Below are 26,159 nucleotides of genomic sequence, written 5' to 3'. Positions count from 1 at the left end.
TGAATGTGCCATTGTGAGAAACTTCTAGAGACACTTGGCAGACCTCTTCATATTTAAAATGAGAAAACCAATTAAAAACACCAAAAACAAAATGAACAAACTATATTTTCAATGACTTTGTTTCCTTAAAAGGAGGAGTCTAAAAAGAGGAAGAAAAATCACAGTGTTGGGAGAAAATACTAGAATAGGCTCTCTCTTCCCTAATCTAGGCAGGTTGGTGATCTGGTCCCTGCCCATCTCTCAGGCCTCCTCTCTCATCACTCACTGAGGAAAATCTTGCTGCAGAAACTGGCTTCAGCAAAACACCAGCTCCTCCTCAAACCTCCTTTCCTTCAGGTCTGTGCTCAAATGTCACTTTCCCAAAAGAACCCTGACGGCTATCTAAAATAGCATCGAACTGCCCCATTCTCTTACCTTGCTTTTATTTTTCTTTATAGCAGTTACTACTTTCTGAAATTATATTATGGCTTTATTTATTTATTTATTTATTTATTTTATATGTTCGTTTTGTTTTGTTTGCCTGACTCTTCCACAGAGATAAAAGGTTCTATGAATTCCAGGTCTTTAGCTCCTTGATCTTCAGGACCTGGAGAAGCAAGCCACTGGCTCTTATCAATAGTCTGCAGGGTGAATTGAAAGCAAAAAATAAGTGAAGCCCCTAAAAACAACATGTCAGGAGAAGAGCATAGCAGAAAGGGGGCGGAAAATGTGAACAGGCGATGCCAATTTGCTAGAACTTTGCTAATACAAACTCGTGCACAATGGGGGAATATTTATGTTTGTGTATAATATGTAACTCATTTTTTAAACAATCCAGACTCAAATGACATAATCTATATTAAGAAAATATTTAAGACCGTATATAGATATTTAAGACAGCATATGAATATTTAAGACAATATATAAATCGGCCCACACAGCAGCTCTCTTTTTCCAGGAGCGCGCGCTAACTTCTCGGTATTCTAAGCGAAGGTACTGAGTTCGCCCTCCCTCTTTTGTAAAATGTATTCTTGTCGCTATTTGATTGGCTGTTCCTCCTAGGTCCCCATTTGTCATTGGCTACAATGCCAGTCCATCACTCCCGGATTCAAGCACTCCATTGGCCCGCTGCCTTAGAGAGCTGTGGCTGGTTGCGCCCTGGCAGAAGGAGTTCCCCGGTGACGTCAAAGGCGCTCCCCGCCCACATTCCAAAGTCTGGGCAGAGACTTCCCGCTGCCCAGCCTTAGAGGCGGGACAGGGCGGAAAGCCAGACTTCTGATTGGATAGAGCGGACGAAGTGAGTATCCGACTGGTCACTGCGCTAGGTGGAGGTGGAGTCAGAGCTGGATCCTGGAGCCCAACTGAGAAGCTCTGGGGAGTCTCAAAGTTTGTGTCTGGAGCAGTAGTGGAAAGTGGGCTTACTGCGAAGGGATTTTCTTAGGATGAGAGTTGATCTCCTGCCTTTATTTTGGATGCGCGCCCAGCTTTAACCCCTTCAGCCTTCAGCCAGGTACCTGGGCAGCCTGTCTCTCCCCGACGATTCTCAGATTTCCGAGGACATCGGACGGGAACCCTTGGCATTTCTCTCTCAGGCAGAGAACGTTTTCCGTTCCAAGTGCATAAGCCACACGCGCCCAGGCGCACACACGCACACACGCACACACCCCCTGCGGAGCCGGACCTCACCCTCTGCGGCGGCCCTGCCCGCTCCCCTCCTGCCCTCAGCATCCTCGGCCCAGCGTCCCTCGGACCAGCATGGAGGTGCTGGAGAGCGGGGAGCAGAGCGTCCTGCAGTGGGACCGCAAGCTGAGCGAGCTGTCAGAGCCTGGGGAAACCGAGGCTCTCATGTACCACACGGTGAGGACTCGGCGGGGTGGGGAAGGGGCGCCTTGCAAGGGGGAGGTGTGGTCATCAAAGGAACAGCTGGGGACAGGGACCTGGGAAGGAAGTATCTGGGAAGAGGCAGGTATGTCGAGTGAAGAGATCTAGGGAGAGTTGTGGTTTTTCTGTCTGAACAGATAGACGCGGGCAGCTGGCCCTTTTAAAGTTTTAATAATAGTAATGACAGTTTGTATTTCTTTAGCAATTTGTACCCCCCCCCCCCCGAGCCTTTTTCACATCTGTAATGTCATTTGCTCTCGCTGGAAGAACTGTAAAGCAGAAGGGGGAGGTACTGGAGAATAATATGCCACTGTTTAGTTTGCTATTAATTTTGTGGGAAGGTTTTTAAAAAAACTAAACAAAGAGGCATTTTCTTTCTTTCGCTGTCATATTCTCTCTTTCTTTACTTTCTTGGTTATATTCCTGTAAGTACGTGTGTGTGTGTGTGTGTGTGTTGGAAAGGCCCCTTTGACTTTAGGAGGGAGACTACTTTATTTGGTTTCTTGAACTGTACAGCCAAGAGGTCTGCTTCCTCTCTCTTCAGAGGAAAGATCAGCAGAGTCTGGAAAATCTGAGGCAGCTGCGTATTTCAAAAAAGCTTTGGAGAAGGTGGGACAGCTCACCAGTTCTTTGTTCAGCCTTATGCCTCTAGGACCCCTTTTGGGGATCGAAATGTCACAGAACACTGCACATGCTCTGAAAGTTTCCATTTCAAATCTTTGGTTCTTAAATTTGCAAAATGAAATTTGTTTTCCCACAGCCAGCAATGTTAATATGATTTTATGTGAGATCCCTTTGGGTTTTTTTTTTGTGTTTTTTAAATGCAGAAGTTTGTAATGAGAGAGAGAGAGAGAGGCAGAGAGACAACACTAATGAGAAAATGAGAAGCTTGGCTGTCTCCGCTTCATGATTCTTTTAAGGGGGTCGGTGCCAGGATATTTGAAACTTTTGCAAAATGGCCTCAGGCTCCACCTCCTTGGCCTTTGCCTCTGGCTGACGTTATTTTGGGAAAAGGGATGAGGGCCTCCCTGTGATTCCCACCAAAGCGTTTGTGGTGGGGCGGTGGCAGAGAATGGCTTGTTGAAAAAAATGCAGAGTGCCGGGCTGAGAAGGAGAGGCAGTTCATGCTGGGGCAAAAGCCAGATGTGTAGCGTGATCTGGGTTTTGCTCACTGAGCCTTTTTCCCCCCTGAGGAGACCACGTGGGTTGCATTTGGCTCGGTGGCCCAGATGTGCTTCCTGTTGTCAGTGCAGAACTTACAGCACATTGGCCTTCGAGTATATTCTGATAATTGGGTGCTCCAGGTGTTAGCCATTTGCAGAGAGGCAGTTCTTGCCTTTTGTTCTAACACATACTGTGAGCATGTCTCATCCAGCGGCTGTAATGCCACAGTTTTGGGGTTGTCTTTCAGCTGGTGGGATGAATTATGTCCTGGCGTATGCGTTCCCTTTCAGCCCGTGACTTGTATTTGTGAGATCACAGGCCAGGATTGAAATGCTACCTGTGACTTGACATGAACTCCAGACGGGACAGATTGGACCGGCTCTAATTAAGATCTTTGTGCACAGTTTCAGGGGTAGAGACCTTAACATTCCTTTTGGTATTAAGGGCTCAGCTTTTCTATGTCACGGTGATGAAGCAGTGATGTGTGATTATTTTTCTTCCAATTTTATTTTATTTTATTATTAATTTTTCTAGTTTTATTTTTTTTTAACGACTTTTAGCTCTAACACTTAAGGATGTATGTCTCTTCTGGGCAGCTCACTCATACAAAATGCCACTCATCATTGCTACAAGTCCTTGCCACTGCGTGTATGAATTAGTGTTGAAAGAGGTATTGGATTTAGTAGCACAGATGACTGGATTATATTCCTTCTAAACTAAGGGGAGTTTGGCAGAGATTTGAAAATAGATAAGTTTCCCATCTGTTTCTTGAACTCTGTTGGGTATCCAGTTGCAGAACTGGTTATTATTACTGTTCGTCCAAAATGTGGAATGGCCTGACCTCCAGGTCTAAATAGGGATTTAGTTCCCACACGCATGATTGCTAATGCCCTGTTTTAGCAAACCTGTCACCTACCCGATTTTAAAAACATAGAAGGTTCACATTGCTTGAGGCTGGAGTGGTTAACGTCTCTGACGCCTTCTGTGAGCCATCAGGGAGCAATGTTTTTCTCATTTGGTTATTGTAAAGAAGACTTCTTGGTTCAGAAGGACAAAGGCTTGGAGGGGGACAGGTTCAAAGTCTACAAAATAATGAAGTGCACGGATAGAACGAATATGGACTTGCTCATTCAATCCTGAGTTGTTACAGCGTTGGGCTTCCTCTTGAAGCGTAAAAAACAGTTCCCTTACAGATGACAAAATATTATTTTGGGCCAGTCACTAGTGCTTTTATGAACGTTGTTTCTTCAAGGGTGTGTACAGGCTAAACGTGGGCTCAGAAAAGATGGTGGATCTAGAAAATGAGAAGTATGTCTCTTACGGTTTGAAATCATTGTGAGAAACCTTGTTCCTTTCCCCCAAAACCTGCCTGGGTGTTGGGCATTTCTAATACGTATGTTGTGTTCCTCTAAGATTCTGTGCAAATTACATTTCTGGAAATTCACTGTGGGATGTTGTAATTCAAAGAGCAAAACAGGCTGTAAACTTTGTATTATATATATATACAGTTTATATTCAGAAGGATGCTCAAGAAATAGATTATTGTTTCTGGCAAGGGGACCTGGGGACTGGAGGTCAAGGGAGGGAACAGGGGAGAGGGGGTTACTTACATACTATCCCTTTTGTACTGTTCTAATTTTTACCTCCTGAGTGTATTTAGAAAATGAAGAACTAAAGCTTACAGGCACCATGTAAAACTGGACTAGAGGTAATTTTAGCCTGAGTCTCCATAGGGGCAGAGGGGATCTGGTGCTCCATTGAAGCTCAACACCTCTCAAGTCAGTGGAGGCCTTGGGTGAAGAGAGGAGGCAGGAATGCTTGGTGGAAAGGGACTCTCAGGGTGGAGGATTAATAGTGGGTTTGGGTGTGGTAAATTTTATGATCTTGGTAACTTTCTTATATCTCGGTTTAACAATGTGGAAAATAGGGATTTTTTTTTTCAATTTTTGCAATGATTTTAATCTTTGTAAAAAATTATATGATGGGAACTATGAAGTCTTGGCAGAGATAATGACAGATGTTTTGCTTGTTTTCAATGCAATTCACGTAAATCCAGTACTTTGTAAGGTTCTTTAGTGGTAATGCACTAAAATTTTATATCTCGTTGGTTCTTAAAATGAAACGACTGATTCCAGACAGTGGGAGGTAGAGAGTTAAGGGAATGTTCAACCTGCCTGGTGTCCGGATGTGAAGGCCATCTGGCTTCCTCTTCTATCCCTGAGTGCCGGGATGGAGTTGGCTGATCTCACAGGCTGGTGGTTTCCCCTTCCTCCTGGCTGGCCCAGCAACTGATGTGGCTCCAATGGGATATTGGAGCTTTTGGGCTGATGTTCCACCTAGGAGATAACTCCTATTATTGGCCTGTGGCCAGGTCCTGAGGGGGAACCTGGGTCCCTGTGGCTTGAGAATATCATTCATTACTTATCACCTGATCTCCACAAACTGAATGATAAGCAGTGAGTTCACGTAGAATTGCAAAGCAAACATACTTTGTCTTCAAGGCCCTCACTTCACCATTCTTTACCTTTGTTTTCAGGTTTTCCTCCCTTCTTAGACCCCAAGGACTCACTGTAATGGTGTTCTCTTTCTAACCCCTCCTCTTAAATTTTGCTGCCATGAAAGATTTGATGAACTTATACTAAAAATTTAAATATTAGTAAGGCATAACATATGACCCCCTAAATGGGTGTTTACAATTACTTCAGCTCAAAAGGGTGAATCTGTAAATGGAGAACTTAAAGCAATATCCAGGTTGTACAGGAGAAATATTTGGGGAATAGAGGGAACTTTCACTATTCTTCCGCTGTTCCATATATATGGCCCTTATTCATAGGGCAACCAGGTACATGTGTTGCTAATTAATCTACAATTTAACGGATCTTCATTGGCTTGGTGAAATTTCTTTGGCCCATTATATTATTGTCTCTGAAATTGTTCGCATAGTGATAACACAGGTTGGGGATGGGGAATTCAGGCACAGCCCTGAAGGATGAGACGGTGAGGGTCAGTTTTGTACTTGCCCTCTTTCTTTAAATTTTTTTTTTTTAACACTTATTTATTTTTGAGAGACAGAGAGAGACAGAGCATGAGCAGGGGAGGGGCAGAGAGAGAGGGAGACACAGAATCCGAAGCAGGCTCCAGGCTCCAAACTGTCGGCACAGAGCCCGACGTGGGGCTCAAACCCACAAACCGCGAGTCGATGACCTGAGCCGAAGTCGGACGCTCAACCCACTGAGCCACCCCATGTACTTGCCCTCTTTTTTGAAAGACCCCTGAGTAATAGTATTCTATGGAAACAGGGAGGTCTGATGTGAATTTGCTCTTACAAGAGATACAAGATATTGTATGTAGATTAATAATTGATTAATAATTATAAAGTTTGCAGCTGTAACTAACTGAAACTGATTCAGATTGCTTATACAATAAGTAAATTATTATGTCATGTTGTAAGAGTCCTAGAAGTATGGCTCCTTGTTCGGCTCATTTGGCGACTCCTTGGTATCATTGTGGTCCTAAGTGCCATCCATCTATGTGCAGATTTCACCTTCAGGTTGGATGCAACCAGGAAGCAACTCATTCCCATATGCGTTTTGGGTGTTCAATTCAAAATGACAAATGTCCAAAGGAAAAAGAGATGTTGTATCTTCCTGTGTCCCTTTTTAGGATGGAAGAAACTTTTTTCAGTAGCCTATCAGCTGATTTTACTTTGAGCTTCGTTGGCAAGGATTGGGTCACTTGACCATCGTAAAACCAATGGCTGGAAAGGGATTTACATGATTGGCTCAGATCAGTCATTTGGGGACTGAGGAGCGATTGGAGGCTCAATCAGCATGACCATTGTAGTGATCCTTAGGAAAATAGTCTGAGTTGGCAGTCCTTTCTTTAGTGGGTTTGTTTGACCAATGGCTGTTTTCCTCACAGAGGTGGGCTAGCAAATGGAACATGTTTTAAAATCTACAATAATTAGCCTTGGGAATAAAATATCAAACCAAGTACTGTGCCGCTTGCAAAGCTCTAAGGATGTTATTTAGCTGTGCTAATAGCACCCAATGAGGGAAGACCATAGAGACAGGAATAGCCTCTCCAAAATACACACAAAGGATATCTGGGAGAGTGTGCCGCTGTGTCCCAACTCACTAACTAGAATTAACTATATTATCTGAACTGTCTGCATCAGGGTCAAATATCAGGACTGGAGGTAACTAAGTCCGTGATCATGCTTATCATGCAAGACAAGAATGATTTGTTTCGTTCAAGGGCCACACAACCTCTGATCAGCGGGTGGAAAGCCGAATGTCAGTGTTCAAAGAAGCTGTGTTCTCAGTTGTTTATAGCTATTCAAATATTGACAAGCCCATGTGTGCCTGTTGGCATCTTGAACTGCCTGCCTCAGTCTGGCATGGCTCAGACCTGTCTGCTGACTGACTTGGGGCAAATGGCCCTAGGCCTTGGTTGGGCCCTTAGTAGGGTTTTGGGCCTACCGTTGTAGGATGTCTGAATTGTCCAAGTGAGTGCTTTTATGAATGAAGGGAGTGTTCATGTTCCCTGCCCCTGCAGAGTCAGGATTGAAAGAAAATGATGAGACCCATGATCTTTGGGTCACCCTTGAACCTATTCCTCTTCCTCCCTGCTCATCACATGCACTTCGTCTCTTCCAGATAAAGTTCTAAGTGACCTCGATTTTCCCTGAATCGAATCACATAGATCATCTGTGAGGCGCATAGGAGGCAATGGCCTGTATTGTCTACAGAGAATCTGAGGCCTTGAGCACTGAAGAGATTTGCTCAGCTGAAACACAAGCTCCTTGAGGACAGGGGACATGACTTTGGCTCTGCTGTCGTCCCATGATGCTTAGCCAAGTGCAGGATGCTCAGAGATACATAATTAAGTGGAGTGAGGCAGTCTTAGAGAAATGATAAGCTTGGTGGCCTTGACCTCTTTTGTTAATATATTTTTAAAACTCTGAATTCGTGTAAATGCTTCTGCAAATCTGAAAATTTAGTGGAAAGCAACATGGGTCATTTGGCGTCAATAACTTTTCTTGCATAGTTTAGAGAACAAGGTGGGAGTGTGGATGGCTGTCTAACAGTCCCAGTTTCCACTAGAGTGGCATCGCAGGCAGCATTGTGCAAAAGGGTGGGCTTTTGAGCCAGGCAGATTTGTTGTCAAGGGCCACTGGTTCTCTAGTGACCTTCCACAAGTTACCTCACCTCTTTGGGTCACGGTTTCTTCCCATGTCACTGCCTGGCCCTGATAGATAGGCTTTTCCACTCTCTCCCCTAATCTGGGGAAGAGAGGTCCTCACCTCAGGAGTCTGACATCATTCGGGAAGCACGGGGGCCTGTAATTATTCTCTCTCACACATCTTCATTTCCTGTCCTTCTACCTTCTGCTATAAACATACGTCTCTGCTCTTGCTCCTTCGTGCTCATTTTTTTCTCCCTTGTTTACTGCCAGGTTTTCTCAAACAAGTGGGCAATAGCTACAGTCTCCATTTCCTTACTTTCTGCTTACTTCTGCACCCTGTCTGTTCTGGTTCCTACTGTTGCTAGAAGATCGTCCAACTTCTGTCTAGCTGCTAAATCCAGTCTGTTCTCTGTCCTTACCTGCTAGGCCTCATGGACGTAACTTGGCAGCATTGACCACAAGGTCATCTCCTAACTCATTCTTGCTTTTGGCTTCCATGACAGTCTGGTGGGCTTAGCTTTTCCTTCTTCCCTGGCTTCCTTACTACCTGTTAAATGTGAGCAGTTGGTACCTTCTTTCTGTACGCTCTCCTAGGCTCCTCTGTCACCTTCAATACAGCTGGTTCTCAGATTTTCATATCTATTACTTGTCTCTTGATGGAAAGTGGGAGCTCTTTGGTATAACCCAAGATTCTTCTGGGCCCTCATTGGCTGTGGAAGAGCTGTGGCTGGGTAATCCTTGAATCTTCATGATGCGTTACTCTAAGAGTTGGCGACACTTTGAACCCCCTTAGCACTGCATCCCATTTATCTCAGGGAATCTTTACTGACTCAGCTCTCCTGCATATAGATGCATGAGAAGCTCACAGGTCATTACTGGGACACAGTTGTTTCTAGAGTCAGTGTCACCCATCACATGGAGGCTGTGTTTTGGCTGGGCTCGTGCTTATTCTTCAGATTGGGAAACACTTTGTGGTGTTCTGGGGTGGTATGTCTGATTTTTCTAGGACTGTGTGGAAGGTCAGTGCAAAAATCAGACATAACCTCTTAGAATCATGTACCATGTATTCCTCTGTTGTGTATAACTGCTGTCAATCTCAGTTACAATTGCCTCACGTTGAACTGTCTGCCTGTGAACTGCTGTATTGTGGAGTAATTTATTTATATAGATTGTGCTGACATTACTGAAAAGCTTTGAGGTGTTATTTATTTATTTATTTATTTATTTATCTTTTTTAAAGAGTTGAGATGGGGTACTCTGAGCCACCCAGATTTCTATGCCTGCTTCTTGTTAGAAGTATCGACAGTGTCTCTTGGAAGAGAGTTCTTCCTTGGCGCATAAGGCATCTTGTTGTGTGAATTCATTTTGAGACAAGTTTACTTGACATTCTGGGTCTCAGTTTATCCAGTTGTAAAATGCTGCATTTGTATCGCGTGGTCCCAGAGACTTTTTTTAAACCCCGTAGTTCTATGCTGGATATCATGCTCCTACCCTTGCAAGGCTCTCAGCTTTAAAAAATGATTTAAAACACCAGTAAGTAGATTTAGTTGATTCCTTGTATAATTGGGGCAGCTAATTGGCAGATGTCATGCTGCATTTTGTAGCCTCTGTTTTCTGACTTAAAACCTTGCTTCAGTAAATCCCAGACAAAATAAAGAATGGAAAAACAGAGAGGCACAGAGGTAGGAAACATTTTTTTAACATTAGAAAAAAAAATCCTCTTCAGACTTCTTGGCAAATAAGAGGAGTCTGGGGGAAAAAAAAATCCATAAACAGTTTCCTAGTTGTCTGAGTGGAAAATCCTGGTTTTTAACATTTCATATCTTGGAAATGTCTGAATAGTTTTTGTTTAAAGGGAAATTCCTTTTGGCTGAGAAAGAGCCTGCAGGATTCAAACTGATAGGGTGATGTTTTTAGAAAACTTGGAGGAAATAAGGATTTGTGATGAAAATGCTTTCTCACTGGCCAATTGTGTTAAGCAGAAATTTAAATCCAAGGTTACCAATCATAACATTGTAAAGGTTCAAATATTAACTCCTTCCTTCCCATGGCTTCCTGTCCACGCATCCTGGGGAAACATCTCTCACAGTCGGTCCTTCCTCCAATTTGAGGAACTTAATGAACTGCTTTTCTAAACGTGTGCGTGTTCTAGGCAGGAGGATATGACATTTGTGACCTTGTGGCCCTCCCAGTAGAGTGGGAAGGAAGATGTATAAACAAGTCATTAAATGTCTGGTGTACATTTTGTGTTAGAGCTGTATTGAAAGTATTTCTGGAGCACAGAGAACACGAAGAGTTTGGGAACACCTCACAGAGCAGGTGAGATTTACAGTGGGTCCTGACGTATAAAACAGGAGTTCTTTAGGCAGTGGGAACAGCAAGTATAGAGTAGGAATGTGCAAAATGTCATGGTTGATTCTAGGAATCCCAAGTAGTTTTATGTACTTTGAGAGTAGGTGCCCTGCGGAGAGTGTTGGGGTATATGACAAGATCATAAAAGGTCTACATGCCTGCTTAACCATTTGGCCTTTCTTTTGTGGGCAGGAAGGTGGGAGGCTGTTAGGGCTTTTAACAAGAGAGGGACAGGAGCAGAAGTATGTTGTCGAAAGGAAACCCTAGTGGTTACGAAGGATGGATTGGAGGGTAGAATTAATGGTGGTGAGATGATCTGTGGCTGCCTATTTCAGCCGTGAGGTCGAACAAGACACCGTGAGGGCCTTGGACCCGACCGGGATGAACACATGAATGCAAGCAAGGGCTGGGAGCCAGACTGGGAGACATGGGGACCGTGAGGGACCGTGAGAGACCGTGAGGGGGATATGGGAGACCTCCTGTTTTCTGAAGTGGCAGACTGAGTTGGCGGGGCTTCCAGTGACCTGGAAAGGGGATATTTAGAGGAGGAATGCGTTCGGTGGGGAAAATAATGAGTTCCCTTTCAAACATTGATTCTAATGTGTCCATGGAACATTCGGAAAAGGCCTTTGGGAGCTTGGATTTAGAGTTCTGGAGAAAAGTCTGGACTGAAGGTGTAGACTTGGATGTTGCAAGTCTAGTGGGGATCACTGAGGCCAATAGCCCACAGAAGCTGGTCCAGAGAGGTCAAGTGAGAGTGACGAGTAAGAGAAAAGCTAAGGATGGAGCCCTGGGGGCCCTAGAATGGTTGGCCAAGGAAGAGGAATCTGCAGATGGAACTCAGAAAGAGCCGATGGGAAAATGTGGAGAAAATCCAGGAAAATCCCATCTCAGGATCCAAGAGAAGAGAGAATTGCTACAGAGTGGTTAAGACAAATAAAGACTGAGCGTGCACTGCAGCTGGCTCCAAGGACTGTGTGCATGGCAGCTGAGCGCAGTGCCTGTGTCTCAGGGCCATGGCGGCCTCCCTGTGGTCTGAGCCCGTGGCATGCTATGTGGCATTGTGCTTAACGGGTGGAGGCCTGGTTTCCAGGCAGGAGTGGAAGACAGACGGACAGCACCTAGGAGTAAATATGCACGGTGGGTAATACATGCAACACTGCCTCTTTCTTTCCTTTGTTTTTACAGAAGCCTAAAACAATCCTTAAAATTGGCCTTGGAGACTGTCACAGTGCCCAGGCACTTTTATGAAGGTACTTTCTTCATTCTTTTCTCCAGGCTGAGTCCATCTGTCCCTGGATGTCCTTCTGGCTGGCAACCAGGAGTTTGTGCGTGTGTCCCTTTGTGCATGTGTCATTTATGACCTTGGAGCATGCAGAAGGCTGGTCTCTGGACTCTTAATACCTGTGTAAGAGTGTTGGGATTTACCAAATGTCTGTAAGAATTGAGGCTTTGCTTTATTTCTTCTGACACTTCCCACGAAGGAAGTATGGGTAGACCCCACTGATTGCCAAAGATGGGTTTGATTACAGATAACATCAACCCTATTCAACAGGCAGAGAACCTAATTGGCCCCATTTTTGTATGATATGATAGTAGGCGAGGACAAATGGCTTTGCTATAAGAACATGAGCCTGAGGGTTTGCCAGTGGAAGGAACGGTAAAATAAATGATGCAGCTTCAAAGAAAATGTGCAGCTACAAGCAGTTCCTGGGTTTCGGGACCTACACAGGGGACTCTTGTGGGACACCCTGCAGCCACCTCCCTGCCCCCTGCGTGTCCCCTGCGTGCTGCGGCTGACTTCTACCTTTGTTCTCTGCTGTGCTTGTGTGGCCCTCGGCCTCCTGGGAGATGAGCAACAGGCACGGGAGGAGGAGCTGGGCAGCCAGGACTGAGGGCCCACAGGAGGGCGAGAAGAGGAGGGGATGGGGAAGAGGGAGAATTCCACTTCCCCCAGGGAGGAAGCAGGTGGCCCTTCTCAGCCCTGAGCAGAGCAGACACCTGTGAGGAAGCTTAGGAACCACCCCGAGTTTCAGCTGCACTGTGGGTTGAGTGGTCTCTTGGCTGCCTAGGTTGTTTCCTAGTCATCTTGTTTGCTGGCTTCTTATCCCATACTTTCAGTAACAGAATGTCCTGTGAAGAACCTACGTTACAAACGTAAAAACAGTAGACTTAAGGGGCCTGGGTGGCTCAGTCAGTTAAGCGTCCAACTCTTGATTTCTGCTCAGGTCACGATCTCAAAGGTTCAAGAGTTCAAGCCCCGAATGGGGCTCTACGCTGCCTGTGCGGCACCTGCTTGGGATATTCTGTCTCCCTCTCTCTTTGCCCCTCCCCTACGAATGGGTACGCTCTCTCTCGCTCTCTCAAAATAAAGAAATACACTTGAAACAAAATAGACTTAATTTTTTAAAATAGTTTTAGGTTCACAGTAAAATTGAGCAGCATGTATGACGAGTTCCCGCGCACCCCCTACCCTCCCGGCACCGTGCACAACCTCTACCACGGTGTCCGCATCCCGCTGCTACGAAGTTTGGAATGGGGAGTCAAGATTCATCAGCTGGGGTTACCTGAGGCAGCTTTTGATTTTAACTTTTTTTTTTTTTAATTAGTCACAGAGAGGCTTTCTTTTTAGTCCAAGAAGCTAAATAGCTCACAAGAGCCTTAAATAGGTGTGTGTGTCCGGTGGGGGGGGGGCAGTTTTTTGTTTTGTTTTAATAAAAACTTCAATTTAGGAGCAGCCGTAGAGATTTCAGCAGAATTCGGTTAAGATATGGTATGTCCCTTTCCCCAACCTTCCATTTACAAGTGGCATAGGCACTCCTTTCCTTTGGAAAGGAGTTGGGATCGAGGGGGGGAAATACCATGTTTTTTTCACGACCAAAGCACCCTAATCCCATCTCTGTAGCTATGACTTTTAACTTCCTACCCCGAGATGGTATTCGGCTCTGAGGCCCTGCCAGGAGTTGTTTTTCTGGTTCTGCTCTGGATTTGCAAGTTTTCTTTCCAGGGCTCTCTGCAGCCCATGACCCACATTTGGAAGCAGCTGGAAGGCCTGGCGCCCTGGGCTGAGGAGGCGGAGGAGGCCAGGACCCAGCCCAGGTGCCGACAAAGCTGCCCCCCACCGCTTGGGCCCCAGGACATCATGTTCTGACTGAAGGTGCCCACCACCCCCAGCCCTTGTCACCGTGGACGTTTTCGTGTGTGATGAGAAAGACGAGCAGAAAAATAGCAGCCAGAAAGCCATTTGGTGTTTCAGCTGTGTTTACATAGTAGGAACATGAGGTAGGTCGAAACCCAGCGTTTCCTTTTGATTTAAATGCACACTGATAGGAGGCAACTGAAATTCAGCCTGGCCCAGCTAAGAGGTGGGGTGGCTGGGTCGGTACGTGCAGCTTTCTTATTCCTGCCCTTCCTGGGTCTGGTGTGGGACTCTGAACATCCCATTGTCCGCTGATGGCTCAACAACTCGGCAGGGGGGCAGTAGAAAAAGCAGAGATACGGAGTCAGCACAGACTTCATAAACCTTTTCACCAACAAGCAATTATGTGTTCAGTGCTTCCAAGCCTTGTTGGCATGGCACTCGTAGACCATGATGTTCTCTGCCGGGTGCACCGGAGCAATGGGTGAGGCCGATCACGGCCCAGGGCCTCTGTCAGCTCCAGCCTCTGCTTGAGGCACTCCTTCGGCCCACTCGTTGTGCTGAGCACAACATAGGTAGTCAATAAGTTACTTGCTGACTGGGGACAGCTGGATGGCTCGGTCGGTTAAGCATCCGACTTCGGCTCCGGTCATGATCTCGCGGTTCGTGAGTTCGAGCCCCGCGTCGGGCTCTGTGCTGACAGGTCAGAGCCTGGAGCCTGCTTCAGATTCTGCGTCTCCCTCTCTCTCTGCCCCTCCTCTGCTCTCTCTGTCTCTCAACAGTAAGCAAATGTTAAAAAAAAAAAAATACGTGCTGATTGGGGCTCACAGTGTGGTGCTAGTGTTCCCTACCCTGGGTACCCTTCTGAGGCTGTTTCACAAGGCCACCAAAGAGGATGAGTGCCATGATGTGACCAAAGTGTCTCTGTGGGTGGTGCGTGGGCCCTGCTTAGGAGATAATAGGGTCCCGCACTCCAGTTTTTTGTTTGTTTTTTTTTTACTCCAGTAATTTCAGGGATGCATAGGAATAAACCCCTTGCTGAATTCTAAACTTCAGGGGAAAAAAATTAGTAGACAGAATAAAGCCTCTTGGATGTGACCTAACTGTTTTATTTATTTATTTATTTATTTATTTACTCCCGGTCTGTTGAGATACAATTAACATATAACACTGTCTTGTACAAGTTTAAAGTGTACAGCATAATGATTTGGTATGTGTATATGTTGCAAAGTGATCACCACGATAAGTTTAATTCACACCTATCACCTCACCTAGTTACGAATTCTTTTCCCCGTGATGAGAACTTTTAAGCTCTGCTCTCTTAGCAACTTTTAAATATATCATACAATGTTGTTAACTGTGGTCCTTATGTTGTACGTTACATCCCCAGAACTTAATTTATCTTATAACTGGAAGTAATAAGACCACCTTCACCCTGATGTGGCCTGATTGTGGCCATTTAGGGGGAAGGAAACCTTAAAGTTTTTTGTTGTTGTTGTTTTGGTTTTTTGTTGTTTTGTTTTTTTAGTTGCTACCTGACTATTTTTAGGCTTAACTCCTGGCCTTGATTTGCATGACTAAATTCACACTTCAGTTTTTCAGGCACCTGCTTCTGCAGAACTGAACTTCTTTGGAGGTTTTGAGGAGTGGGTTGGTAGCAGGTGTTAACATTCTTCAAGTCACAGGAAGGAAGGCAAGAGAGAGCTGGCCCATTCCCTGTCCCTGCCACCCCGTGAAACAACTGCCTGTGACAACATTGAGATCATTTACATTGCTTTTCTGATACGAAAAACGTTTCTGGGGCTGACTGTGACATACTGAGGAATCCATCAGTGCGAGAGTGGACGAGAACAGTAAACGTGGCATGGAGCAGCCCCGTGGGGCCCTGCCGTGGCATCAGGGAGAAGCCTGGAGGGCTCTGCTTGTCCCCTGGGCCTTCCCAGCAGAGCGACTTTGAATGCTGTTGATAAGCTGTAGCAACTGGCACTGAAGCCACAGGCTATCTTTCTGACCCGTGGCCTGACGGCATTCAGCCTTTGACCTTCCAAAGTAGTTGATGTAAGGAGAGTTGAGCGAGAGAACCTTCCCTGAGTCTACCCTCTTGGGAAGCAGGTTCTAAGTGGGTCTTCTCTGCCTTCCTTTGATCTGGACCAGCCAGCCTCCTATCCAACAGAAGTTCCCCAGAGATTGTGCCATGTGAATGGACCCACTCCCATAATGCCTTGTTATTATTTTGGCAATATCAGTAGGGCTTTGGGAGAGAGCCTCTAGAAACCTGTGCCCTCTCTGGAACCTCCACCCTCTCTGGAAGTCATACATTTTTATTTTCAACAACAACAACAACAACAACAACAACAAATTGCTGGTCATGGGGCTAAATGCCAATGAGAGAAAATCCTTAGCTCTAGAAGTTAACAAACTTGAAGGAGTCACCTGATGGTTCTTCTCCAAGGAGCCGCATTACGGTGAAGCAGCTGGCAGATGGGGAGACTGGTTAGCCCTTCACTGGTTTTTCGTGAAATGTAGACAAGTTTCATGACAAGTTTGTTCTTTGGTGTTTGCCAACCAAAAGAAAAATATCCTGGTAGATAGATTTTATTTTTCCTCATTGCCCTTTGAGAAACTATTACCTGTGCCAAATTGGCTTCTAGGAAAAAAAAAAAAAAAAAACCAAGAACAAAAGTTTCAGGATTGGAACCATGTATGTCACTTGGCTTCAGAATACACGAACTTAATCATGTGATGGTTCACTTAGCTTTACGAAGCAAGAGGTCCTGAGCTAGGCTCTCCAGGGCTGGTGTCATGGCTGAACAGTGCCAGCGGGTAGCGGGATGGTCTCTCCTATTCAGCCTGCCATCTTTCGTGGGTAGACCTTTGCCCTCATGGGCATTGCCTCGTGACTGCAAGATGACTGTGTCACCTCCAGTGTAACATCAGCCTCCCTGACGGGAAGAAAGTGAGAGGGCAGAGCAGAAGTGGGTAGCACCTATATTAGAAAAAGCCAAGATCTGCTCTGGAGTACCAGCGGAATCCCTGTTGGGTTTCACTGGCCATCCCTCACTGCTAGAGAGGGTCCAGGAAGGTGAGTGGTTTAGCCGGATCCCTGGCTACTCTGAACGAGATTGGCGTGTCTGATGGTGAGGAGGGGGGGCAGGATGGGTATTGAGTGGCCAGGCAGCAGCGTCTGCCTCATTACAAAATAACTTCTGCCCCAAACTTGTAGGATCCTAGATCTCCTAGGGACCCTCGATGTGGCTGAGCGCAACCCCTTCACGACACAGATGAGGGAACTGCTTTATTTCCTTCTACTTCTGCTCAGTATGCCAGAAACCGCAGTTGCGCTTTTCGGGCGCTCCTGGTCTGAGCTGCTCACCCCCGATGCGTAAACTGTGCCCAGAATGTGAATGGGCTGTGAAGTCCCTTTCACCAGGGAAGAGAGCGGCAGGGACACAGGCGGTTTGCATATGGGAATCAAAAGGTCTGATTATGCTTTCTCAGGAAAAGCAGCTGGCCAGCAGAAATTACTGGGTGCCTCGGAGGACAGAACCTGGAATTTGGCCTCCTGGAATGATCACAAGAAAATAGAAACCTCAGCCCTGCCGTGAGGAGCAAAGCCTAGCAAGGCCGCCAGAACAATCACATGTGTGAGACAGAGCAGAGACTCCGGCGAACAACGAAGGAAATCCATGGCAGACCGAGCAGCCAGGCCAGAAAGGCAGCTTGGAGGAATTGGCTCTGAGCAGGGATTTGTAAAGGTCTATTATTTGGTGGAGAGCGATGATGTATCAAAACAGTGGTTTCAGAGTGAGCAGGTTTGCCTGGCTGGAGCCATTTAATAATGCAAGCCTGAAGCCTGGTGTGTGTTCTCTAGAAGCGCGGCCTGGAGGTGATGCTGTTTATGGATTCCTTGCAGAGGGAGTGTGTGAAGTTAGCCAGATTTATTGGAACGTGTCTAAAAGACCACTAGCCCTGCACCAGCTTTCCCTTTGAGCTTTCCATTCCAATTCTCTTCTTCCCTCCCCCCATGTCTGAGGACTGCCTGGTAGCCCTGACATTTCATTTCTGCCCTTACTTCTCCTGTGCCCGGAATGTGAGGGGGCTGTGAAGAGGCCCACTTCTTTGGGGGCCCAGCCAGTCTCCTTAGTGCTGGACCCGTGTGCCTGGTAGTGCTCTGGAGGGCGTTCTCCACCCTTACCTCAGGGCCATTTGGCCGAAGAGGCAAAAATGAGGGGACCGGCGTCTCAGGCTCTTATGCCCCAAGGTGGAACAGGTGGACGGTGTTTGGCATGGAGAGTGCTAGGTGTCTTGGCTCGGGCTGCCATCACAAAATACTATAGACTGTGTGGCTCAAACAATGGACGTTTGTTTCTTTGTTTCAGTTTGGAGTCTGGGAAGTCCAAGATCAAGGGATCAGCAAATTCTGCCCGGTGAGGGCCCTCTTCCTGGCTTTCTTTACATTGTGTCCTCACAGGCTGGAGACAGAGCTCTGGTGTCTCTTCCTCAAAGAGCATTAATCCCATCATGGGGATCCCACGCTTATGACCTCATCTAGCCTGAATGACCCCCCAAAGGCCCTGCCTCCAAATATCATCACATTGGGGGTTAGGACATCAGCATAGGGATTTTGGGGTGACGCATTCAGTCCATAGCACTGGGGGTTCACTGGAATTTCATGAGGCTCCCAAATGACAACTGGTAGTGAACAGGCCATTGTGCTTCCCGCCGGAAGAAACCTGTGAGGGGTGAACCCGTGTGGAGTGCAGTTGTTAAGCTGGGTCCGTGACTCCAGTGGGTCTGGGAACCTCCTGGAATGGTCTCCAGGATATGGAGGTGCAGTGCAAGTGTGCATTTTTTATCACATTTTCTAAAGTTGTTTTTGACCCTGAAAATGTGATGAGCTAGTTTCCTGGAGATTATACTTCTAAAATGGAGGCTGGGAGGGATCAGGTCTGTGCACAGCGGTGCCCACCGCCAGCATCCTGTAGGCATGGCCCAGAACCGCTGCCGTGCTGCTGTCCATCCCCCAGAATGTTCCAGGGAAGCCCTGCTCCCTCTTGCTGCTGCTGTACGCTAATCAGACCCTGACCGGTGACAGGTGACCTTACCTCCCCAAGCACTAAGGGGAGCTTCACCTGCAATCAGCACTTTGTCTCTGAAACCTAACCTTTTTGTCTTCTTGGAAACAAAGTCCACCCCCTCAACTTTTTTGGGGTTTTTGGAGGATTCATTACAAAACGAGCAGTTTACATCATATGCCAAAAGCCAAATCTTACTTATTAAAGACATTTCATAGTACTCTCAAGATACTGACTCAAAGCAGACAAAAGTTGAAGCTGTCTTTTCTGACCATAAATGGAGGGTTCTGGCTCATGTACTCGTTCATAACACCCAGTGCTGAAGCCAGCTTGCCCTTAAGTTTTTCTCCTCTGCTTCCTGGTCCTCGACTTCTTCTCTCGACTTCATCACGACTTCTTCTCTCCATCCATTTTGAATTTTATTTGACCTAATATTATATGTTTCCTTTAAGCCATTGAAATCACTTTTGAAATGTGGTAAACATAAGACATTTTAAAAGCGCAGACCTTCCTAGAATCTGGGCTTAGCCTAGGGCTGGCTCCCTGCTGACCTGGGCACAGTCCCTGAAAGAGTGGAGACCTTTTCCTGGGTTCCATTTCCCCTTTTCCCACCCAGGCCTCCTCTTCTTGTCTCCTTCCTGTCCCTCTTTTTCCATTCTTGTGTCCTTTGCTCTCCTCCTTTCTTCTTCTCACCTAGTCCCTTCCCTTCTTCTCTTGACTGTGCTCTGACTCTGCCACAGTTTTTAGAGCTTTGCTCAGTCCTGACAGCGTGAGGACCTGAGCTCAGAGTTTGGAATCTGTTCTTAGATTCTTCTGCCTCGTTGCAAGGACTTGTGGGCCTCAGCCGATGATGGCATTCTGGAGGTGGTCACAATAATGCTATGCATCATTAAGGGTCTTTGCGGGGGTGGGGGCTTGGAAACTGCAGAATTGACTTTCCAAATGTATGGGTCGGCTAGGGATTCAGAAGGGTTCACGTGTGGAGTAGCTGGGCCAATGTATAAAGAGCAGGAGTAGCTTACAGGAAGAGTTAGTCACTCTTACATAGCAATGAGGAATTGTTTTGGTAAGCAGTGGAAAACTTCTTCCCTGTTTTGCCTTTCTTGTCTCCCTCCCCCACACTTGAAATACTGGGGACTTCTAGCCTGTAGCTCTACCAGTTCTGGAGCAAACATTGATGAGCCAGTTATGTATTTTAGGAGCCTGGCCCACTGGTTGGGAATCTGGATCTAGGTTTGCTATTTACAGGTGTCTGTGATGCATGGGGGAAGCCCTGGGCACCGGCAAACCTTCCCACCCTTTCCCCAGTTGTGTTTGTCCAGGCCTAGGGGTGTGGCCCACCAGATCAAGACCTTAACTAGGCCTCTGATCACCTCTGTGGCTGATCCCAACCCCTAGTTGCTTCAGGCCGGATGAACACCTTGGAACTGTGAAGCTCCAGCTGTGACCATCCCATGGCCTAGAGCAATGGTTTTGGATCTTGGCTACGTGTGATCATTACCTGACTGCCTAAAAAATATTGATGTGTGGGTCCCAGCCCAAGAGATTCTGATCCAGTTGGTTCTTGGATGAGGCTTGGGCAGCAGGAAATTTTAATAGCTTCCCTAGTGATTCCAAAACGAAATAAGGGTTGAGAATTGCTGGCTTGGAGCTTCGCTACTCCAAGTGTGTCCATGGACTGATAGTATGAGCCCCGTGGGGAGTTTGTCCCTGATCACAGTCTCAGCTCCTACTCCAGACTTTCTGGATGATAATCAGCTCCTCAGCTGATTCCCATGTGCATTAACATTTGAGAACCCCTGGCAAGGTGTCCTGCTGCCCTTCCTGTCAGGCTGATGGACCCCAACCCTGCCACAGTGCACCAAGCGCTGATGCCAGGTCAAGCTAGATAGAGCCCAAGAAACTGACTTGGCCCCCCCGTGAAGCCCTTGGGGGTCAGCCCTACAGGGCAGCAATCCTGTTCTGAAATTAAGGTCCAGTGGGACGGGCTGCAACCCATGCTTTGGGATATCTTGGCCTGATGGCTTGAGCTCATGGCACTTTGCCTAGTCTACCCTGGCAGAATTTGCCCTGTCCTAACCCTGGGGTAGAAGTAGGAGAGTAAAACTAAAAGCTGAAGTTTCCCGATAATAAAGAAAGCATGCTAGAGCTGGGATGACTGGATCAGAGATGATGGGTGCACAGCACCTGTGGTGTCCTCGCCCCCTCCTCACCTGCAGCAGACATCTGCTTTTGGGCCCTCCTCTTCTCCCTTCTGAGCTCACACTTGACCCTAGCCCTTCTCAATAGGGCATTCCAGGCAGACGCTGCCAGTTCCTCAGTTGTCGCACTTAAGACACAACTATTTTGACTTTCCTTCTTCCCAGAGTAGCATCAGTTACTACTCGTGACTCTTCAGTTTTGGCACATGACTTCTGAGTTCTCAGTAACCTCCTACCGGCACCTTTCCCCTCATTTTTCTGCTCTTTCTAGGCCCTCACAGGCAATTGGTCAAATGAATGCACGTGTCTCTGAAATTGTCATCCAAGTCTCCATTTCCACACATCTTTCTCGAGCAGTACTCTGCGCCCAGCATCGCAATGCGCCACGATTTGGGGAAGCACAGACTCGTGGGGACCCAGCCCCTGCCTCAGGTGTTATCACCTCTGCTGCCCTCCTCGAACAGCCTCATCTCCTGTCATTCCTCATCATTTAGTGGGAATAGCAGTGGATTGGGTCATTCGGCTTCCTGCTCCCCAGTGTCAAGGCCTGACCAATGTCCTACTATATACTTTGCCTATTCCCTGCCATTCGAAAACAATGTGACCTGACTTACTAACCTTCATATAGCATCAGGGCTGGCCATTAGCTCCTTCCTGGACCATCAGCCTTCATGTTGAGTTGAGCTCGGGGGCCAGGTGGGTAGGCAGTGAAGCTGTCAGGGAGTGAAGCTGGTCAGAGTAGGGGGGCCTTAGGGAGCAAGAGGAACTGGAGAGATCTGGGAGACCTCAGGACCTATTCACAGGAGGCAGCAGTCACTGAACCCCAACAGGCTGTTGCCACATAGGAAATTGGACCCAGAGTTGGAAGGTACCTGGCTTTAAAAGAAGCCAGGAATATAGATTTTTGTGTGAATCTCTTGTTTTTTAAAAATTGTTCCCCCATGTCCTGCCAATAAATGAAAGCAAAAAACGCAAAGTAGGTGTCTTTTAGTTTTTAAGATCTAATTGGCTTTATTATGTGATTTGTGACTCAAGCAGCATTCCATCTAGCAAATTGATGCTCTCAAAGTAGATGTCTTTATAGGCCATTCAGAGATAGATCATGGACTCTCCCCGGGTCCATAGAAATCCAACAAAGGCTTCAACCCACATCAACTATGCTGAGATTGTCCAGACCCAGGCACGGCTCTCTGGGGTTCTGGTTTATCTGCGTTTCATAAAAAGGGTGCTGTTTTTGCACCCATCCGCAATGCTGCTGGAATGAGAACCAGAAATGGCATCGGGACATTTTATTTGCTTTGTCTTGACTACTTTTCAAGCTCATCTTTTCCATTGCTCAGTCTGTTTTAAGAGAGCTTGTTCTATCTGACCTTGATTGCAGTTTTTCTGTAAAGTGTTTTCGGATTACAAAAATGTGGCTAGAAGTCAGGTAATTACATTCTGGGTTCGTGGAGCTCAGTAGTCTCTGACTTAATTTTATTTATCTTGGCCTCATTTGCTTCATTTGTAAAGTGGAATGATAATACCCATTGATCTCACGGGGTTGGTATGAGGATTAAATGATATTTTTTTTATGTGGAATCAATTTAGAAAATGTTAAGAGTGCTCCCTGATTCTAAAGTATTAAGTGCAAATTAAAAGGCACTGCGGGATACTGCTTCTACATTTCTTAAACAACAAGGTTTATTGGTGTTGCTGCATATGATTGATTTTCTGTCTATCTGTTTGTTGTCTTCAACATGAAATTAATATCCAGGCTTTTCTGAAACTGCTGCTGGTTATTTGATTAGACACCTTGCGGGTTATACCAAGATTCTTCTCATAACCACTATTTGTCATTCCTTTTTCTGAACTCCTATAAGTATTATGTGTCCCCAAGAGGTTTGTTTTTAAGTTTATTTATTGCTTTTGAGAGAACAAGACAGGGAGAGAATCCCAAGAAGGCTCTGAACTGTCAGTGCACAGCCCGATGGGGGCTCAAACTCAGGAACCCCAAGATTGTGACCTGAGCCAAAATCAAGAGTCAGTCGCTTAACGGACCGAGTCGCTCAGGTGCCCCTGTCTTCATAGTTTTATCTTGAAATTGTTGCATTGTTGCATAACTACCGCATATGTATGTTCTGGGTCTTCAAGCAGAACAGGGGATGTTGCCGTTTCAATAGCTGCTACCACCAAGGCAGTCTCCTTCTGGATTGTCTGCACTGAGAAACCTAGGCAAAGTTTATTGCTAATTTTCTTCTTTTTGCTAGATTTTGAGAAGCCCTGCAACTCTATAGCCTTCTGCTGTAGATAGGAGGCAGTGTAAGGAGGAGAAGGAAACTGGCAAGGATGGAGGGAGGCAGCTGGGCAGGGGTGATGCACCAGGGTGTAAGCCAGCTCAGGGAGTGTCTTTAGACCCAAATTCTCCCAGCACACCCCACCACTACCACCACCACCACCACCCACTGCTACCTTGGTTCTAAGGGAATAAAGGCAAATCTTTCCAACCCCCACCTCTGCATCTTTTGCCCTTTGTGTTTGTTGTGTGTGTTGGTGTGCGCATATAGGAAAGCTGAGTACTGCAAGCTGCATAGCTTGTAGAATTCTTTTGTCTCCACCCTCTGGCGTGTCCCACTCCTACTGGTCAGGGCTCATGGGAAGTGATGCATTCTTGCCTATCCCATTACCTACATATTGGAATTACCTGGGGAGATTTTTTTAAAAATATAGATGCCTGAGCCCCACTCAAGACAGAACCAGATTTATTTGAAGGTAGGGCATAGGAGTTTTTTAAATAGTCCCCAGATCAGATTTGTATTTACACTGAGGTCTGCAATTTATAACACAAATTAAATGGGGTGATGAATGAATAGATTGGTGCATAGATTTGTGGTAAGGCAAGAACAATAAAACGTTAATGGTAGAATCTAGGTGGTATGTATGTAGTGTTCATTACAGAATTCTTTCAACTCTGCTCTGATTGACATTTTTCAAATTAGAATGTTGAAGAAAAAAAAGAAAAACCTCCCACACTTCTCCAGATGATTAATTTGGGGCCGATGCCACCTAAGGCCTGATGTTTGCGATGGGTGGAGAGAGACTGCATCTGTTCTGTGGAAAAGAGTGTTGGGTCAGCAGGTGTGAGCACAGGCCTGGTGCCTGATGGCCATTGTATATTTAGGAAAGGGACCCTAAGAAAGCCCCAGAGAGAAAATAGGTGAGAGCAAACTCCTGGCTGATAAAATATCCATGTTGAACCCAAACTTGATTGATTGAAATTCTGAGTGCCATTAATTCACATATTAGCAGAGGAAAAAAAAAATAGGTGTTTTTGAAAGATGCTACTTCTTTTATAGGAACATCTGGTTCTTCAATGTGGGAGCAGGATCTTGGAGCTGAGAAGCATTGAGGGTCATCTGGTCCAGCCTCCCACTCTGTGTCTTTCTCAATGGCCTGAACTGAATTGCATTTGATTTGTGCAGCTGGACAGAGTGATTCTAAGGTCACTGTTTTGGGGATGAAATCACTTTTAATTCTAGCAAATGGATATGGCTCAGAACCGTTTTCCTAAGAGAAAAATAAAAGCTGTTTTGTGCAAGGCTTGATTGCCCCTCTCTTTCCTGCTAGTTTACAATTGGGCGTTGAGGCAACGGAGAGGAACAGTGCCTCAACGAGAGTGTGCTGTGTGGTGCCTGTGTTTTACTTCCCACTGAGTCATGGGTCCCGGTCCTCCCAGAAATGTGCAGAATGAAGTCTCTTTCTCACTTTCCTGCTCCCCAAACTTCGTGCTGCTTCTAAGGAGTACCGAAGCAAAGGCCCTTCTGTCCTGCCTGTGGGGCTGGGGAGCAAACAACAAAGACCCTTTAAGGGAGGGAGATGGGGCATGAGTCCTGCAGATGTGAGGTTACAGTGTGTCCGCTGGCCCCTTGGGAGCTGCAGCCAGCGTGTTGCAGAGGCCAAAGTATGGGACTCATTTGTGGGTTCCCGAAAAGAAATACCCTGCCGATTATGAGTCACTCTCAGCCTCCTTTCCCAGAGCCTCTGGGGCTCACAGAGAACTCAGACAGTCTGTTCTCCGGGACTTTTTGAAGCTTTGATATGGATTAAACTCCTTCCCAGTCTGTCTACACAACTAATGGCGTTGTTGAGCTTGATCTGTAACTTCTCTTTCAGTTTCCACACCTATAAAATACAGAGAAATATTAGTCTCCAAGCCCTTTCAGCTTTTATAGTATCTACTTTTTCTAATGCTTTACGGTGTATAAAATACGTTCATATGCCTTATCTCCTTTGAGTCAGACAATCTTCTAAAAGGGTTTGAGAATCTCAGGGCGCGATGCCCGAATGTCGTCTCCTCTCCCTCTGTAACCTTTCCTTGAGCAAATTCTGTTGTTGTTTCAGTTACCATCTACATTATGATAGGCCTGTAATTTCTGTCGTTAGCCTGGATCTCTAAGACCTGATTATCCAGTTGCTAGCTTGTCTGTCCATTGGGCCATTCTTCAACACTGAATCTGTGCTCCTTCTCTCCCCCAGGCTCTACCTAAAACCTATGCCTTATCTTGGTAAAGGGTGTAGTCACTCATCCACTTGGGCAGGCCAGATACCTACGAGCCCCCTGACATCCTCTCCCTAAACCCTCATATTCAGTCTGTCACTGAGTCTCCTACGGACGTTTCCTCCTAAGTGTCTTGACTCCATTCCCTTCTTCCCGTCTCCTTGGCTGCCTCATTAGGGCAAAGCTATGTTACCAGGACTATTGTAGTAACCTATTAACCACTCTCCCCACATCTATTTTGTCTTCTTCCCATGATCTCCAAATTTAGGAGAAATGTTTTGAAACACAAATCTGACTAGGTCACTGTCATTCCTTAAACTTATAAATGGCTTTATATTGCTGTTATTAGGATAAGGCTCAGATCTCCCTCTGTGGCTTGTTGTCTATATAGCTTTGCCTTGGCCATCTGTGCTCCAGCCCTAAAAATCCATTCCCTTTTGTAAGTTTTTAAAATATATTTCTTTCTGCCACAGGGCCTTTACACATACTTTTCCCTCTGTCTGGAGTACTCTTATCCTCTCCCCTTTGCCCATCTAACTGCTGCTTATCCGTTAGATTGAGCTTGAGCCTTGTGACTCAACTCTCGCTGCTCTTGGAGATCTGGCTGCCTTTTTTCCAGAGGCATTATAACATTTTATATTCTC

General features: G+C 46.2%; 1 protein-coding gene across 2 annotated transcripts in view; it reads left to right on the top strand.

The window, feature by feature from the left end:
* The first annotated feature begins 1,298 nt into the window (after positions 1-1,298).
* Positions 1,299-26,159, top strand: part of CREB3L2 (cAMP responsive element binding protein 3 like 2) — a 118,604-nt gene continuing 93,743 nt past the window's right edge. For both annotated transcript variants that reach the window (XM_030308515.1, XM_030308516.1), the window contains exon 1: positions 1,299-1,836. In XM_030308515.1, coding sequence (XP_030164375.1) covers positions 1,735-1,836 — 102 coding nt within the window. In that variant the 5' untranslated portion in view covers positions 1,299-1,734. The remainder of the gene's footprint in view (positions 1,837-26,159) is intronic.

This window comes from Lynx canadensis, chromosome A2, assembly GCF_007474595.2.
Source record: "Lynx canadensis isolate LIC74 chromosome A2, mLynCan4.pri.v2, whole genome shotgun sequence".
NCBI lineage: Eukaryota > Metazoa > Chordata > Mammalia > Carnivora > Felidae > Lynx > Lynx canadensis.
Note: the sequence above shows the minus strand (reverse complement) of the source record. Positions and strands in the feature narration are given on the sequence as shown.